Source organism: Pan paniscus, chromosome 2 (genome assembly GCF_029289425.2).
Source record: "Pan paniscus chromosome 2, NHGRI_mPanPan1-v2.0_pri, whole genome shotgun sequence".
NCBI lineage: Eukaryota > Metazoa > Chordata > Mammalia > Primates > Hominidae > Pan > Pan paniscus.
In genome coordinates, this window is record NC_085926.1 from 139,817,553 (window position 1) to 139,834,631 (window position 17,079).

At 41.9% G+C, this 17,079-nt stretch overlaps 1 protein-coding gene across 2 annotated transcripts in view; it reads left to right on the top strand.

Annotated features, from left to right (window-relative positions):
• Nucleotides 1-14,194, top strand: part of ATP1B3 (ATPase Na+/K+ transporting subunit beta 3) — a 51,663-nt gene extending 37,469 nt beyond the window's left edge. Inside the window, exons 5-9 of one of the 2 annotated variants that reach the window (XM_055110572.2) lie at nucleotides 1,150-1,334; nucleotides 3,473-3,523; nucleotides 4,065-4,084; nucleotides 9,497-9,583; nucleotides 13,527-13,588. In XM_055110572.2, coding sequence (XP_054966547.1) covers nucleotides 1,150-1,334; nucleotides 3,473-3,523; nucleotides 4,065-4,084; nucleotides 9,497-9,518 — 278 coding nt within the window. In that variant the 3' untranslated portion in view covers nucleotides 9,519-9,583; nucleotides 13,527-13,588. Of the gene's footprint in view, nucleotides 1-1,149; nucleotides 1,335-3,472; nucleotides 3,524-4,064; nucleotides 4,085-9,496; nucleotides 9,584-13,526 lie in introns of both variants that reach the window. The other variant, XM_034957526.3, reaches the window with a different exon arrangement.
• The last annotated feature ends 2,885 nt before the right edge of the window (nucleotides 14,195-17,079 follow it).

Here is a 17,079-nt window from a genome sequence, read left to right on the forward strand (position 1 = left end):
CCACCCGCCTCGGCCTCCCAAAGTGCTGGGATTACAGGCATGAGCCACTGCGCCTGGCCTGGTTCTTACTTTCATTGAATTCAATACCTTTTTCTGGTACCAGTTGCACCCACACACCAATAGTTCTTACTGAGGCACTGTTATATCATATGTTAATTATTTATTAGTAAGCATTGTCCACTAGATTAAGTTAATTGAGGGCAGGGGTCACATCAGGCTTGCTCACTTTGTGCCTCTTGGGCTAAACACTGTGCCAAGTACGGAGCAGAATTGTATTGTCTGTTGCATATTTCTCCTCCCTCTTCCCTCCCATTACCAAGTTCTAACCATTTTACTCCTTTATCACTGTAAACTCCATCTCTGCTAAAAATCCCCTTCTATGAGCTCGTCTCTCACCTGGGCGGCTTTAATAGTCTCCTAACTTGTTTTCCGGATCCTTTCTTTTTCCCTTCTGGACTGACCCCACAGAAAAGTCAGAGTTAATTTCCTAAGTATGTTCATACTATCCACTTGCCCTGGTTTAAAACATTTTAGTGGATTGTTAATTGAAGTTTGGCAAAACACCCACCCACACCCCTCAAAATTCTTTAACATAGTTGACAAGACTCTGTATGGTCTGGCTTCTACCTTCCTTCATTGGAAGTGCTTCTCCTAGCTTCATTAACTCCCACGTACCCTTCTGCATTCAGCTCAGTTGCTTTTTTTTTTTTAGTGTAGGTTGTCATAACACTACATCTTCATACCTCTGCAGTTCTGATTTTATACTCACTTAATGACTCTCTTCCCCACAAAACCGTAAGCTCCATGAGGGCAGCAGCAGTGCCTTTTTACATCCTCTCCATTGTATCACCAAGCATGCAGAAGGCATTCAGATAATGCTTTAGCCATGGCTGGTACTGCCACCTAATGGTGACAGAAGAGATGGATCTATAATCCAGTTTGTATGATTATTGAAATGCAGTAACTTTAGAGAACTAGTTAGCTGTTAAAAGGTAAAGGGGCAAACTTAACATTCTTTCCCTAAAGTTATCTGGTAATTTACATTGCTGTTTTTGTCTTTGAAGAACATTTTCCAAAGGTTAATATATTCCTGGTTGTTTTTAGTACCTTTTTTGGCTGATCTAGCACACATATATGTTTCCTTTTTAGCATATACTTTAGAAGAACAGAAGAACCTCACAGTCTGTCCTGATGGAGCACTTTTTGAACAGAAGGGTCCAGTTTATGTTGCATGTCAGTTTCCTATTTCATTACTTCAAGCATGCAGTGGTATGAATGATCCTGATTTTGGCTATTCTCAAGGAAACCCTTGTATTCTTGTGAAAATGAACAGAGTACGTACATATTTTACCTCTGCTGCTGCTTTTTTCTAATATTCTCTTTTAAGGAGGCAACTATTTTTAGATTGTTGTGGTTGGGTTAATGCCTTCCTTATTAAAAGTTATCATTTGGGGGGTAGCTTGCTTTAAAGGCTAGCAGTAATGTTTATTGATCACTGGAAGAAAGTTTATATGGCAAAAAAAAAGAGGTTCATAGATTAATCATGGAGTAAGGAGTTAAAGTAGCTTTTAAACTTTTCTTCTTTGGAAATACGTACATGCATTCCAGGACACATTAATGCTCCAAGGGGCAAATGTTCTCCTTGTCATAACCAAAGCAGAGACTTGTTAGGGTGCAGTACTCATCTGTGAATCCTGTGTTGTAAAATAATTTAAAATTCCACAGACTCCATAAAGTTTAAACTTATTAACTTTTTCAAAATAGTAGCAAAGCATAGTTTTATAGTATCAGTATATATATATATATGTAATTAGATAACAGAAATACAAATAAAATCCCATTCTAACAAGTTCAGTGGGATGTTGCAGTTGTATCCAAAGTAGCAGCATTTTGCTGTTTTACAGAAGGGTGCCTAAATTGTATAGTAATGAGCAAAGGAAGAAGCTAATGTTCTCTGTGTGACAGGAGTAATGAATTAGGGTCATTGTGCAAAAGAAGATGATACGGCTTTTCTTGAGTCATGAAGTGATCCCTAGCCCCCGTGCCTTGCTGCTCTGTAAATATACTTCAGAGTGGTGTTCTGATGCACTTACTGTTTTGAGGCCTGCAAGGTCTCCCTTGAAGAGTGAAGTCATTCATGGTCATTTAAAACAGGTGTAGACTTCTCAAAATCATGAGTTTATGAATCACTAAAGTCGTCATTGGTGAGCAAATTGCCACCATCCCTATTAAAAGTAAAATTTGTATCTTTTGAAGTTGGCACTGCTAAATAAGAAGCTTCCCTGTAGGGAGAACCAGCTAGGCCCTGAGGTGCCCAGACTGACACCCCTCCAACCTCTGCTTCATCCCTTTGGGAGGCCTTGGACAACTGACAGCTTCCAGATTGTCCCATAGCATTCTAGGTGCTCAGTAAATGATTAGTGGAATGTTTCAACCAGACCTTATTCAGAATTAAGAATTGAAGTTAACAAAATAAGCTGAAAGTAATGTGAAACTAGATGGTCTAGTTTATAAAATGAATTAAGTTTGTTTTAACAGAGATGCCTTTTGTAATCCCAGTCTACTAGAAGTATCCTCACGACATCTAGATTGCTGAACATTTGTTCCCAGTAGAAAGCCAGGAGAGGATCAACCTTCTGGGTTTGTTTTCTTTCTCAAGATGGTCTCCCTGAATGATAATGGCCTGAGACCATGCTTGCTGATGACTCAGGGCATGGCTTTGTCAGGAGGACAGCATCAGACACACAGGAATCATTGATGAGATGAGCTTACGTAGTGTAGCAGGAGGTTTCATACCAGTATAGTTCCCAGTTAGGACGCAACAATACTTGTCTTTTGAGAGGAATATTTAGATTTTACGTGCATTCACATGGAAACTGTGTATAAATTCAGAATGCCAAAAAATTATCTCAAAAAATGTATAAATATGTGAGTTTATTCAGTTCTGTCAGCTACATACATGAAAGGAGTCTTAAAATAGGGCTCTCCCAGTGCGTGCCTTTTGGGGATCAGATGGGTTGTGAGATACAGTGAGGCTCAGTGGGGCCCTCATGGAAACACGGAGAGTGTGACCTGATATAGTTTTGTGAAGAACAGTTAATTATTATGCTTCTGCAGTTCTTATTATATACATTAAATTATTTGTTCATATAAATATTAATAATTAGATTTAAGGGTTTCTATCTGTTTCATATTTTAAGGGTAGCAAAGGGTACTTTTGTTTCATTTAATTCTTTGGTAATTTATTTATTTTCTAAATTGCCCCAGTACAGTAATAAGATATCTGATTGCTGAAGTTATTTTATTTAAAAGTTCATTTTAATACCCTCAAATAAGATTAAAGTAAAAGGCAGATGTATACAGACTTGGTGTTAATCTCAAAGTCTTCACCCCTTGTTCCCAGCAACAGAGGGAGGAAGTTCCATTGCATACTTACGTGAAGTTTAAATTTATCACTATTTCTTAACCTTAGATAATTGGATTAAAGCCTGAAGGAGTGCCAAGGATAGATTGTGTTTCAAAGGTTAGTATTCAAAAAGTAACTCCTGTTAAATCTTTGATGTTTCTTAAAATACTTTAAAAGTCTAATGATTTAGTCATCTTTTTTCTTCCCTGTCACATTTTAAAGTCCTTTGTAGTGCCTTAGAATAAAATTCCACCAACCTTTTTGAGAGTAGTCCTTCTCTTCCTTAATGATAATTCAGAAAGACATTTTCCATGTGTATTTGATTTTGCACACATTGCCTTTATTTTCACGTATACCGTATTTCATCAATTCTAAGATTCACTTTTTTTCTGCCAGCTCAGTAACACTGAAATTGGGATTACCCTTGTAATTGATGGTGTCTTAATACTGTATCATGACATTTTTCTCTTTCTTAATAGTTAGTTGGCGTGCTAGTCATCAGTGCTATCTGAGATTTAATGAAATATGGTGCATTTTCCTTAAGGTAGAAGCATTATTTATCTCCCCTATCCCTACTTAATTTTTTTTCCAGAATACTGTGCAGTTTTCATCTCATAACTTTCTTTTGTTTTCTCTCCATGCTGCAAATGCCACTAAGACAAATAATGTAAAAGATGGGTAAGAGTTCTGAGGAGACATTAAGTTCTAAATTTATCATTGTGCTAAATATTAACATTTCAACTCTGATTGTATGGCAGAAATATTTTACTTAAAATGTTACATTGAAATCACTTTTAAAGTTGTGAAAAAAATTCTTTTTACTGTTAATGGACTTCTTATTTGGGCAGAAACTTCTTGCTCAGTGGTCTTCAAACTTGATCACTCATCAGAGTCACGTTGCCTTGTTGGGTTCCGTTCCCATAGTTTCTGACTCAGTAGGTCTGAGATAGGGTCCAAAATTTGCATTTTTTTTTTTTTTTTTCTTTTAGATGGAGTCTCACTCTGTCGCCTGGGCTGGAGTGCAGTGGCACGATCTCACTGCAAGCTCCGCCTCCCAGGTTCACGCGGTTCTCCTGCCTCAGCCTCCTGAGTAGCTGGGACTACAGGCGCTCCCGGCTAATTTTTTTTTTTTTTTTTTTTTTTTTAGTAGAGACAGGGTTTCATCATGTTAGCCAGGATGGTCTTGATCTCCTGACCTCGTGATCTGCCTGCCTCGGCCTCTCAAAGTGCTGGGATTACAGGCATGAGTCACCGCACCTGGCCCAAAATTTGCATTTCTCACTAAAGTTTCCAGGTGATGCTGATGCTGCTGGTCTGAGGCCCACATTTTGAGAACTCCCGATTTGGAGTGTCCTTATTAATTTTTTAAGAGCATTTATTCACTATTTAGAGTAGCATAAAAAGCCAGGAAGTTTATGGTTTCTCATCTGGGTTGAAATTATATGTGTGTGACCACTGGCAATTCACTTTACCTCCTTGTGCCACAGACAGCTCAATGGGAAACTTGTACAAAAAGCCAGAGTCAGCTGGGTGCAGTGGCTCGCGCCTGTAATCCTGGCACTTTGGGAGGCTGAGGCAGGCAGATCACGAGGTCAAGAGATCGAGACCATCCTGGCCAACATACTGAAACCTCGTCTCTACTAAAATACAGAAAATTAGCTGGGCATGGTGGCGCACGCCTGTCGTCCCAGCTACTCAGGAGACGGAGGCAAAGGAACCACTTGAACCTGGGAGGTGGAGGTTGCAGTGAGCCGAGATCACACTTCTGCACTCCAGCCTGTTGACAGAGCGAGACTCCGTCACACACACACAAAAAGCCAGAATCTTACTTAAAACCAGATACCACATCTAAGCTGAGCTTTTCTTTCTTTATTTTATTATTTTTTTTTTTTTGGAGACGGAGTCTCACTCTGTTGCCCAGGCTGGAGTGCAGTGGCATGATCTCGGCTCACTGCAAGCTCCGCCTCCTGGGTTCACACCATTCTCCTGCCTCAGCCTCCCAAGTAACTGGGACTACAGGCGACCGCCACCACGCCCGGCTAATTTTTTGTATTTTTTAGTAGAGACGGGGTTTCACTATGTTAGCCAGGATGGTCTTGATCTCCTGACCTCGTGATCCGCCCGCCTCAGCCTCCCAAAGTGCTGGGATTACAGGCGTGAGCCACCACGCCCAGCTGAGCTTTTCTTGATAAATTCTTCTAAAAATCTAGTGGGCAGCATATACTGTCAGCTCTCAAGTCAGAACACTATAGCTACAAGATACATTTAGAAAAAATGTTGGGTAACCCTTTATGATCCTCAGGGCTTGCTCACAAAGCTTTCTGGTAGAAAGTTCTTGGGGCTTGGGTGCTAGTTCAGCTGGGTAGAAGTGCTAATTTCATGACAGTGCGCCTGTATACAGGAGCCTGTGAGCAGGCTGCATAGATAAGCTTGGATGGAGTGCTGGGTCTACAAAGCCAATACCACCTGAAGGGAAAACACATTCAAGCCAGAAGCGCAAAAGCTTTAAATTGTGTAAACCTTTGGTCAGTATAAACAATTCCATATACCTCTCCCTTATTTTTTTTGAGACGGAGTCTCTCTCTGTTGCCCAGGCCGGAGTGCAGTGGTGCGATCTCAGCTCACCTTTGCCTCCCGGGTTCAAGCGATTCTCCTGCCTCAGCCTCCCAAGTAGCTGGGACTATAGGCACGCGCTATCACGCCCGGTTAATTTTTTGTATTTTAGTAGAGATGGGGTTTTACCATGTTGGCCAGGATGGTCTCGATTCCCTGACCTCATGATTCGTCTCCCTCAGCCTCCCAAAGTACTGGGGTAACAGGCGTGAGCCGCTGCACTCGGCCCCCTTAAGGTTTTAAATGCATTTTTCTTCTTGTTTATCTATTATGTATCCTTTGCTTCTAGAATAGTTGGGGGAAATGTTAATGAAAAATCCAGATTTAATGATTCGGATTTCAGTTAACTTTCCCTTTTGCTTTGGAGAGAGGTGTGTGAAGTACATAAAATAATCAAAGCAGGTGGGTTTTTAATTTTGTTTATTTAGTTGTGGATTTTTTGTTTGTTTTTAGAAAAGCACAAAAGTGGAAGAAATGTTTGTAAAATTTGGCATTTATTCCCTAGGCTAGTCACAAGTAGTAAACCAGTTAGAACCCATAAATTTTAGAAGTGTGGCTCTCCAGAACAGATGGAAGCATTTACTACGTATCATAATTGCAATTTTATATTAGATTTGTCTATGTCAAGTGTTCTTTAAATTCTTTAGTTCTTTTATGTAATACATATGTCTTTTATTTTGTCTTGTATTGATTTTGTTCTGCCTTGATTGTTTTTATACAAGTTAGAGTCCTGAAAATACAAACACTTAACATACCCTTGGAGGTGCTTTTTTTTTTTCTCTCTCTCTCCATAGAGACAGGGTGTCACCATGTTGCCAGGCTGGTCTTAAACTCCTGACCTCAAGCAATCTACCCACCTCTGCCTTTGAAAATGCTGGAATTACAGGTGTGAACCACCACAGATGGCCAAGGTGGCCTTTTATATTATCAACTTAAAAGATGATCCTGCAAAAGATGTAATTTTCATATTTATGTCATTTTTTTCTCAGTGTTTTATTTTCTTATGAAAATGAATCATACTAAGAAAATCAAAAAATGGGAAGAAACAAAATGCATTAATTTTTAAACTCCATTTTGTTTCAGTGGAACTTAGTGACCATCAATAGGTTCTTAGAGTTAGTTGCTCATAGTTTACAATATGATGCTATTGCCGGGCACGGTGGCTTTCACCTGTAATTCCAGCACTTTGGGAGGCCAAGGTAGGTGGATCACCAGAGGTCAGGAATTCGAGACCAGCCTGGCCAACATGGTGAAACCCCATCTCTACTAAAAATTAAAAAATTAGCCTGACGTGGTGGCATGTGCCTGTAATCCCAGCTACTCGGGAGGCTTAGGCAAGAGAATCGCTTGTACCCAGGAGGCAGAGGTTGTAGTGAGCCATGATCGCGCCACTCCACTCCATCCTAGGCAACAGAGCAACTCTGTCTCAAAAAGAAAAAAAAATATGCTATTCGTATACTTAGAAAATTATGACATATATGCTTCACCCTGAGTATCTCATTATTATTCAGATACTCATTTTAATATTTTACAATTTCTAAATGTTTATTTTCACAGAAGGTATAAATTAAAAGATTAAGAAAAATCCTGCCAAGATCACGGTTTAGGCACACACAGAGAGCAGTTGAGCGTCTGCCACACCTGATGGTCTTGAGCCGTGATGGCCTTAACTCTGAGCCCCAGTGCCCTGCTCCGTAATTGATGCTGTCCACTAAGGCTTGTTAGGCCTAAAGGAGGGAAGTGTAAGCTAAGTGTGGTATCTGGTAGGAAACCCACTCTGGGTTGGGTGTGGTGGATCACTTGAGGTAAGGAGTTTGAGACCAGCCTGGCCAACATGACAAAACTCCGTCTCTACTAAGTAGATACAAAAATCAGCCCTGCATGGTGGCGCACACTTGTAATCCCAGCTATTCAGGAGGCTGAGACAGGAGAATCGCTTGAACCCGGGAGGAGGAGGCTGCAGTGAGCCAAGATCAGGCCATTGCACTCCGGCTTAGGCAACAGAGTGAGACTCTGTCTCAAAAAAAAAAAGAAAAAAGAAACATACTCCAAGATACTCAGTAAACTGTTTCTCAAAAAAAATCCTTTTTTTCATTTTGCGGAAATGTGTTCTGTGAAGGTCATATATTAAGGTAAAATAGGTTCAACAAAAGCAATTAATGCAGAAAAGCACTGATATCAGAGTGACTAGTTTTTCTCTAATATAAAATGTTATCTTTGATTTTAAGCTTATTTTTTAAGTTAAAGAGTACAAATGTAGGGTGGAGTTTGAGTAGTGATTGAAAATGGCTTTTGCGATTTCTCCTAGCGTTGTTACTTCCTACCCTTTCCACATATTCATCATCTGGATCATTAGAGCTCGTCTGGTGGGTGGGGTGCATCATCACTCTGTCCTTTGTGCTGTCTGGCCGGTGCCTTTCATCTGTTTCTCACCCCACCCCACAGCCATATGCTGCTTCACAATGAAATGAAATGAGCAGAATCTAGAACTCCTTAGAGTGGATTCTTAGTTTCGCTTTATGCTGTTTCATGTGTGCTTTCAACCCTGTCTCAAAAAAATTTTTTTTATATATATATAAAATTCAAGTATTTAATAATGTTTTATTTTAACTAGTGTTCCGTAAGCCCAGCACTGATTTTAATCATTGTGGTCTGTTTGCTACTTCTCAGTCTGTGTTAAAGTTACACTCATTAGAATTAGGCCCATTTAGAAAGTTTTACATGTGAATTTTCATAAATTGCTTATTTATCATGAATAATACTAGAAATAACTAATAGCATGAATTAATTGGATTACAGGTGATGCTTGATTTGTATGTTGATAAACATGGAATTCTAGTAGACAAGTAATACTTAATGATTTATATATGCTCATAAATTTATTCCTGATACAGTATTTAAATTTGTCGAGGAGAGTTTTGCTTGTAGTACCTTAAATTTTCCTTCATGCTTCCCCTCTGGTTGCAGTTCTGGTTATTAATCACATGAAACTCACACCTGCTATCTCCCAGGCCTGAGTGCTGCATTCTAGGTTGGCACCTTGTGGTGGCTGTTGCTTTCCAGTCTGGAAGCACAGCATTTTATTCATTTCAGGAAAACATCAGTCCTAAACCTGCTGGTGCATTCCTGCTGTTAGTAGGTAGAAAGGCTGGCATTTGGTATTTGGAGGGCAGATAAGATTTTACAGGAGTACATGAGTGGAACTGGCTATAATTAAGAAGGGACTCTCATGAGAGTATAGAGTGTATCTGGAAGTGTAAGTATCAGGATAGTTCATGTAGAAGGGGTTAGTTAGATAATATTTGCAATCAAGATGAGCAAGCTTCTTCTCAGAAATACACTTGTAATGATAATATAGTTGGAGCAGCATTGTAGTTTCTGCAAACTGTTCATGATTGATATTCCTTGAATTATAAACATAGTTTTTACAAATTCTTTTTGTGACCTAAAGAGGATTTCTTTTGTTTTCAACTTCAGAATGAAGATATACCAAATGTAGCAGTTTATCCTCATAATGGAATGATAGACTTAAAATATTTCCCATATTATGGGAAAAAACTGCATGTAAGTATTGAGAAGTTCTTATGTGGTGATTACTCTTTTGGGAAGCTGGAGCATGTGTTGACGTACCACTTGTCTGGGGTAGGTAGACGCCAGCCCTGTTTAATTTGTGCGTCATCTATTCAGGTTTTGTTTTATTTTAATGGTGATGGTAAATGGAGTTCCCACATTTACAATTCAGAACACAGAACCCAAGCAGATACGTTAAAGTTAGATGATTATTTCTAAAATATCATTTTCTTTTTCATTATAGAGGTAGTAGTAGGTGCTTATGTAGAGAAAGTAGAAAAGTACTTAAAAAGAAAATCAAGGCCGGTTGCGGTGGTTTACTCCTGTAATCACAGCACTTTGAAAGGCCAAGGCGGGTGCATTACCTGAGGTCAGGAGTTTGAGACCAGCCTGGCCAACTTGGCGAAACCCCCTCTCTACTAAAAATACAAAAATTAGCTGGGCGTGGTGACATGTGCCTGTAGTCCCAGCTACTTGGGAGGCTGAGGCAGGAGAATCACTTGAACCCAGGAGGTGGAGGTTGCAGTGAGCCAAGATTGTACCACCACACTCCAGGCTGGGTGACAGAATGGGATTCTGTTTCCCCCACCAAAAAAATAAATGAAAAGAAAATCAAGGCCAGGCGCGATGGCTCACCTGTAATCCCAGCACTTTGGGAGGCCGAGTCGGGCAGATCACGAGGTCAGGAGATCAAGACCATCCTGGCTAACATGGTGAAACCCCGTCTCTACTAAAAATTACAAAAAATTAGCTGGGCGTGGTGGCAGGCACCTGTAGTCCCAGCTGCTCGAGAGGGTGAGGCAGGAGACTGGCATGAACCTGGGAGTCGGAGGTTACAGTGAGCCGAGATTGTGCCACTGCACTCCAGCCTGGGCAACAGAGCGAGACTCTGTCTCAAAAAAGAAAAAAATCAAAAGCTCATTGCGGCCGGGTGTGGTGGCTCACGCCTGCAATCGCAGCATTTTGGGAGGCCGAGGCGGGCAGATCACCTGAGGTCAGGAGTTCTAGACCAGCCTGACTAGCATAGTGAAACCCTGTCTCTGCTGAAAATACAAAAATTAGCCGGGCATAGTGGTGGGTGCATGTAATCCCAGCTACTCGGGAGGCTGAGGCAGGAGAATCGCTTCAACCTGGGAGGCAGAGATTGCAGTGAGCCAAGACTGCACCATTGCACTCCAGCCTGGGCAACAAAGCAAGACTCTATCTCAAAAAAAAAAAAAAAAAAAATAGGTTAGTGGACTAATGAGTTATCATAGGAGTGGGACTAGCGGCTTTATAAGAAGAGGAAGAGAGACCTGAGCTAGCAGGTTAGCATGCTCAGCCCCCTGGCCACGTGATGCCTTGCACCACCTCGGGACTCTGTTGAAAGTACCCAGCAGCAAAGAAGGTTCTCACCAGATGCAGCTCCTTGATCTTGGCCTTCTCAGCCTCCATTAACTGTAAGAAATAAATTCCTTTCTTTATAAATTACCCAGTTTCAAGTATTGTGTTATAAGCAACAGAAAACAAAGACAGTAGTACAGTTAACAAAGGAAGTTAACATATAGTACTCTTATGAATCTGTAGACTTTGTTGAAAATCCATCAATTGTTCCAGTAATACTCTTTATAGTGAAAGACAAGTGTTTTCCTGATCCCAGATGTCACACTGTTAACATGTTTAGCATCCTATAATCAGGAATATTTCCTCAGTCTGTTTCATGGCTTTGTACTCTTCAAAAATAAGTACGGGCCTTTTATGGCTTATTTTATGTTCATTAGTTGGAGTTTGGTGGTTTCTCATGATTAAATATAGGTTGTGCATTTTGGCATGAGTGCCTCAAAAGAAATGTTGAGTTCTCAGAGTGTCAGGAGGGACATGGTATCATTTCGTTCCGTTAATGGTGATACTGCCTTGATTCCTTGGTTAAGGTGGTATCAGCCAGGTTTCTACAATATACTTTTTTTCCTCTGTCATCAATAAGTATCATGTGGGGAGAAAATTAAAAAGCTCGTTACTGCCTGGCACGGTGGCTCACGCCTGTAATCCCAGCACTTTGGGAGGCTGAGACAGGTGGATCACCTGAGGTGGAGAGTTCGAGACCAGCCTGACCAACATGAAGAAACCCTGTCTCTACTAAAAATACAGAATTAGCCGGGCATGGGGGCACATGCCTGTAATCCCAGCTACTTAGGAGGCTGAGGCAGGAGAATCCCTTGAACCCGGGAGGCAGAGGTTGCAGTGAGCCAAGATTGTGCCACTGCACTCCAGCTTGGGGAACAAGAGCAAAACTCCGTCTCAAAATAAATAAATAAATAAATAATAAAATCTTTTAAGTTCCATAAAGTAGAAATACATTACAACTAAAAATTATTTAAAAGACCCTTCTATATGGGGGGAGGGACAAGTGGAAACTGTCTCTTAAACAATTTACAGATGAAAAGGTAAATTAAAATCAAGATTATAGAATATTAAAAAGTAAGGCTGGGGCCGGGCACAGTGGCTCATGCCTGTAATCCCAGCACTTTGGGAGGCCGAGGCAGGTGGATCACGAGGTCAGGAGTTCGAGACCAGCCTGACCAACATGGTGAAACGCTGTCTCTACTAAAAATACAAAAATTAGCTGACCATGGTGGCACACTCCTGTAATCCCAGCTACCCAGGAGGCTGAGGCAGGAGAATCACTTGAACCAGGAAGGCAGAGGTTGCAGTGAGCCAAGATTGCACCATTGCACTCCAGCCTGGCAACAGAATGCAATGTCTCAAAAAAAAAAAAAAAAAAAAAGGCCAGGTGCAGTGGCTCACGCCTGTAATCCCAGCACTTTGGGAGGCCGAGGTAGGTGGATCATCTGGGGTCAGGAGTTCGAGACCAGCCTGGCCAACTTTAGTAGCAATGGCAAAGCCCTGTCTCTACTAAAAATAAAAAAATTAGCTGGGTATGGTGGTGGGCACCTGTGATTCCAGCTACATGGGAGGCTGAGGCAGGGGAATCGCTTGAACCTGGGAGGTGGAGGTTGCAATGAGCTGAGATGGTACCACTGCATTCCAACCTGGGCAACATACTCCATTTCAAAAAAGAATATTAAAAAATAATGATAAGGGTCGGGTGTGGCGGCTCATGCCTATATATTCCCAAGCACTTTGGGAGGCCAAGGTGGACAGATCACGAGGTCAGGAGATCGAGACTATCCTGGCCAACATGGTGAAACCCCATCTATTAAAAATACAAAAGTTCGCTGGGCGTGATAGCGGGTGCCTGTAATCCCACCTACTTGGGAGGCTGAGGCAGGAGAATCACTTGAACCTGGGAGTCAGAGGTTGCAGTGAGCCAGGATCGTGCCACTGCACTCCAGCCTGGGCAACAGAGCAAGACTCTGCCTCACAAAAAAATTAATAATAATAATGATAATAGGCCGGGTGTGGTGGCTCACACCTGTAATCCTAGCATTCTGGGAGGACAAGGCAAGAGGATCACTTGAGCTCAGGGGCATGAGCTGTCACACCCAGTCAACATTTTTATCAGTAATTACAGGTATGGACTTACAGCTCCAAAAAATTAAAAAGAATGCAGAGAAAGAAAATAATAGAGCTAAATTTTTTTTTTAATTTACAAGCCACGTATGGTGGCTCACACCTGTAATCCCAGCACTTTGGGAGGGTGAGGTGGAAGGGCCATTTGAAGCGAGGAGTTTGAGATTAGCCTGGGGAGGGAGACCCTGTCTCTACAAAAAAATTTAAAAATTAGTGGGCTGTGGCGGCATGTGCCTGTAGTCCCAGCTACTTAGGAAACTGAGGTGGGAGGATTGGTTGAGGCTTCAATGAGCCATAATTGCACCACTGCACTGCAGCCTGGGCAACAGTCTCAAAAAGAAAATTTACAGAATAAGCCAATTCCTGGTAGAGAGAAGTATTAAGTTTCCATAGAGTTTGAATTAATATATTTTCCTTTTATTGCCAGGTTGGGTATCTACAGCCATTGGTTGCTGTTCAGGTCAGCTTTGCTCCTAACAACACTGGGAAAGAAGTAACAGTTGAGTGCAAGATTGATGGATCAGCCAACCTAAAAAGTCAGGATGATCGTGACAAGTTTTTGGGACGAGTTATGTTCAAAATCACAGCACGTGCATAGTATGAGTAGGATGTCTCCACAGAGTAAATGTTGTGTTGTCTGTCTTCATTTTGTAACAGCTGGACCTTCCATTCTAGAATTATGAGACCACCTTGGAGAAAGGTGTGTGGTACATGACATTGGGTTACATCATAACGTGCTTCCAGATCATAGTGTTCAGTGTCCTCTGAAGTAACTGCCTGTTGCCTCTGCTGCCCTTTGAACCAGTGTACAGTCGCCAGATAGGGACCGGTGAACACCTGATTCCAAACATGTAGGATGGGGGTCTTGTCCTCTTTTTATGTGGTTTAATTGCCAAGTGTCTAAAGCTTAATATGCCGTGCTATGTAAATATTTTATGGATATAACAACTGTCATATTTTGATGTCAACAGAGTTTTAGGGATAAAATGGTACCCGGCCAACATCAAGTGACTTTATAGCTGCAAGAAATGTGGTATGTGGAGAAGTTCTGTATGTGAGGAAGGAAAAAAAGAAAATAAAAGTGTATTTGAAAAATATTATCTGGGGTTCTTTGTAAAATTTATTTTTTACATGCTGAATTGGCCTCGATCTTTTTGATTAAGAGCACAAACTTTTTTTTGTAAAACATGTAAAAAAAAAAAAACTGGGATTAATTTTTAGTGTTGGAACTGCCTCTTATTTTAGGCTGTAGATAAAATAGCATTTTTAGGTTAGCCAGTGTGACTATGCACCTAATTTTTTATGAGATTAAATTCATAAGACTTAATTTGTACAATAGTTTGTGAAATATCTTGTTACTGCTTTTATTTAGCAGACTGTGGACTGTAATAAAGTATATAAATTGTGAAATATAAAAACTTGGAACTTATTCAAAGCTTCAAAGCAAACAACAGTTTTGTGTAAGCATTCTTTCCCCTCCAGTATTAGGTGTATTCTTGGTAGGATTATTTGTGATAATTTGGGCTACTTGGCTGAGAAAGTTGTGCTTCCCATATGATCTGTGTTGCTTCTTGTTTTTTCTTAAGGCTATTGTTTATTGTTACTTTTCTCCTTTTTTTAAAAAAAAAAGGCAGCCGGGCGCAGTGGCTTACGCCTGTAGTCCCAGCACTTTGGGAGGCCGAGGCGGGCGGATCACAAGGTCAAGAGATCGAGACCATCCTGGCCAACATGGTGGAATCCCATCTCTACTAAAAATATAAAAATTAGCTGGGCGTAGTGGTGCGTGCCTGTAGTCCCAGCTACTCGGGAGGCTGAGGCAGAAGAATCGCTTGAACCCAGGAGGCGGAGGTTGCAGTGAGTCGAGATCACACCACTGCACTCCAGCCTGGTGACAGAGCGAGACTCTGTCTGCAAAAAAAAAAAAAAAAAAAAAAACGGCAAAGCAGATATTCTTGAGGTTTTCTTTGTGGTGGTGCAAGCCAGAAGGGGTGGGACCCAACCCAGCTGGCTCAAGAATGGCCGTTTGGAGTAAACGTGAGGGCTCTGGGTGGCCTTGCCTGGCCAGATGGGCCTTGGTGGCCTGGCGGCAGCCTCTGCCCTTTAGTAGTGGGCACTCAGCCCCACGTGAGAGCTCTGCTTGTTCCTCTATCACTAAAATCATAGTGATAAGAGATTTTCACTGAAGGAAATTATTGGAGTAATTACAGCAAACCTTTTCTGGGTTTTGATTTTCTTCTTTATGCTATCTCTTAAGAGTGTAAAACAAGGATAAAAGAATGCTACGATGTGAGAGAGGTGACATGACTTTAGTTGGGCCAGTGTGACCTCATCCTCAACAGCTGTAAACTTTGGTGCCTGTGAAATTCATATTAAGTATTCTATTAAATTGTATTTTTGAGTCTTTTGAAGTAAATATGGATGGAATTTCTGTTTTAATGAGCTTAGATAAAAGACTCATTCTCAATACACAAGAATTGAGATGGCATCCAACATAGGGTGGGTGTTGGAGACAAATAAAAATGGCACACACATGTAAGTCACTAAAGCATCTTGTATGCCTCCCTGGTTCAGAAGTTTGGACGTGGATCAGCACCTGACTGCCCAGTGATCTTAGCTGATCTCCCCAACTTCTCCTGGCTCTGCTTGCTTCATCTATCGAAATTAAGGCAGTTTAACAACAATTTAGCAGACCTGCTATATACCGGACTGGATCAGCCAGACTTTGAGGATACAGAGATGAAAAGACATGGTTTCTCAAAGATCTTAAACTAGGAGGGAACAGGCTCTGAGACACAGCACGTGGCATGACGATGGTGATGGCGCTGACATGCAAGAGGCCATGAGGTGGGGTAAGACTAGATTATTCCAAAGGTCCCACCCTTCCCTAAAGTTCATTTTTGTGAAAGATCTCAAGAGATAGGTGGTGCTTGATGGAGGAGGAAGAGTGGCTGGGAGTTGGGCCTGTATGGGCCGGGTAAGGACTGGAGGAGGAACGAAGGATGCCTGGACACAGCTGGAGTCCGCCTTTCTGCTGCTGACTTCAGGTTTTCCTCAGCATTTCAGGATGTGCTTACAGATCACCTGGGTATCTCATTAAAATGCAGATTCCAGTTCACTAGGAGGGACTCTATAGATGTAGCAACTCCAAGGTAATACCTACCACTGCTCATTCACAGACCACAGTTTGGAAGGGACCAAAGACAACCAGCTTTGCATCCTTGGCCATTGAGCCTAGCACCAATTTGATTTAATAGATGGAGAAGATTGAGCCATCATTTGACTTTAGCTGATATTTGGAAGTGTGTGCACTCCTGCTAGCTGGCCACCTGTCTGGGTAAGAGAACCCTGAGAATACCCAAGGGCTACGCCATTGGCCCTTGGGAGAACTGGAGTGGTGTTGCTTCTGGTCTTGCTGCCCGGCAGGTTACATTCCCAGGTTGAGCTGAGGGAGTGTGGGGTGAAATAAGATGTGTCCCCATGTTTTTCCCCATTAGCGTTTATGTTCCTTTTTTCTGGGTGGCTGAGAACAGCTGGGGGTGGTGTGGAAAGATAGAGTTTCCTGAGGAATGATGCGCGTCCTCAGATGAGAGCTCTCGGGCAGGAGGGAACTGGGATGTCCTGAGCCGCCGTATGGCAGTGTGGACGGTGGGCGATGGCTAGAGGGGACGAAACAGCCAGAGCTGGGGAGGAGGAACCCAGTGGGGTGTGGCTGGCGGAGATGGCCAAAACTTCAGCTGGAGCACTTCAGAGCACCCTTCAGAGGCGATTCATCCCGAACTGGACCTGTTGCTGATGAAGTCAATGTGGTAGGCAGAATTGCAGCCCCCATGACCTTCACCTTCTGGGGCCATGCCCATGGTTATGCTCTATCACGTGGCAAGAGGGGCTTTGCAGATGAAATTAAGGTAACTGGTGGGTTGACCTTAAAATGGGGAGATTATCCTGGATTATCCGACGGCCCAGTGTGATCATAGGAGCTG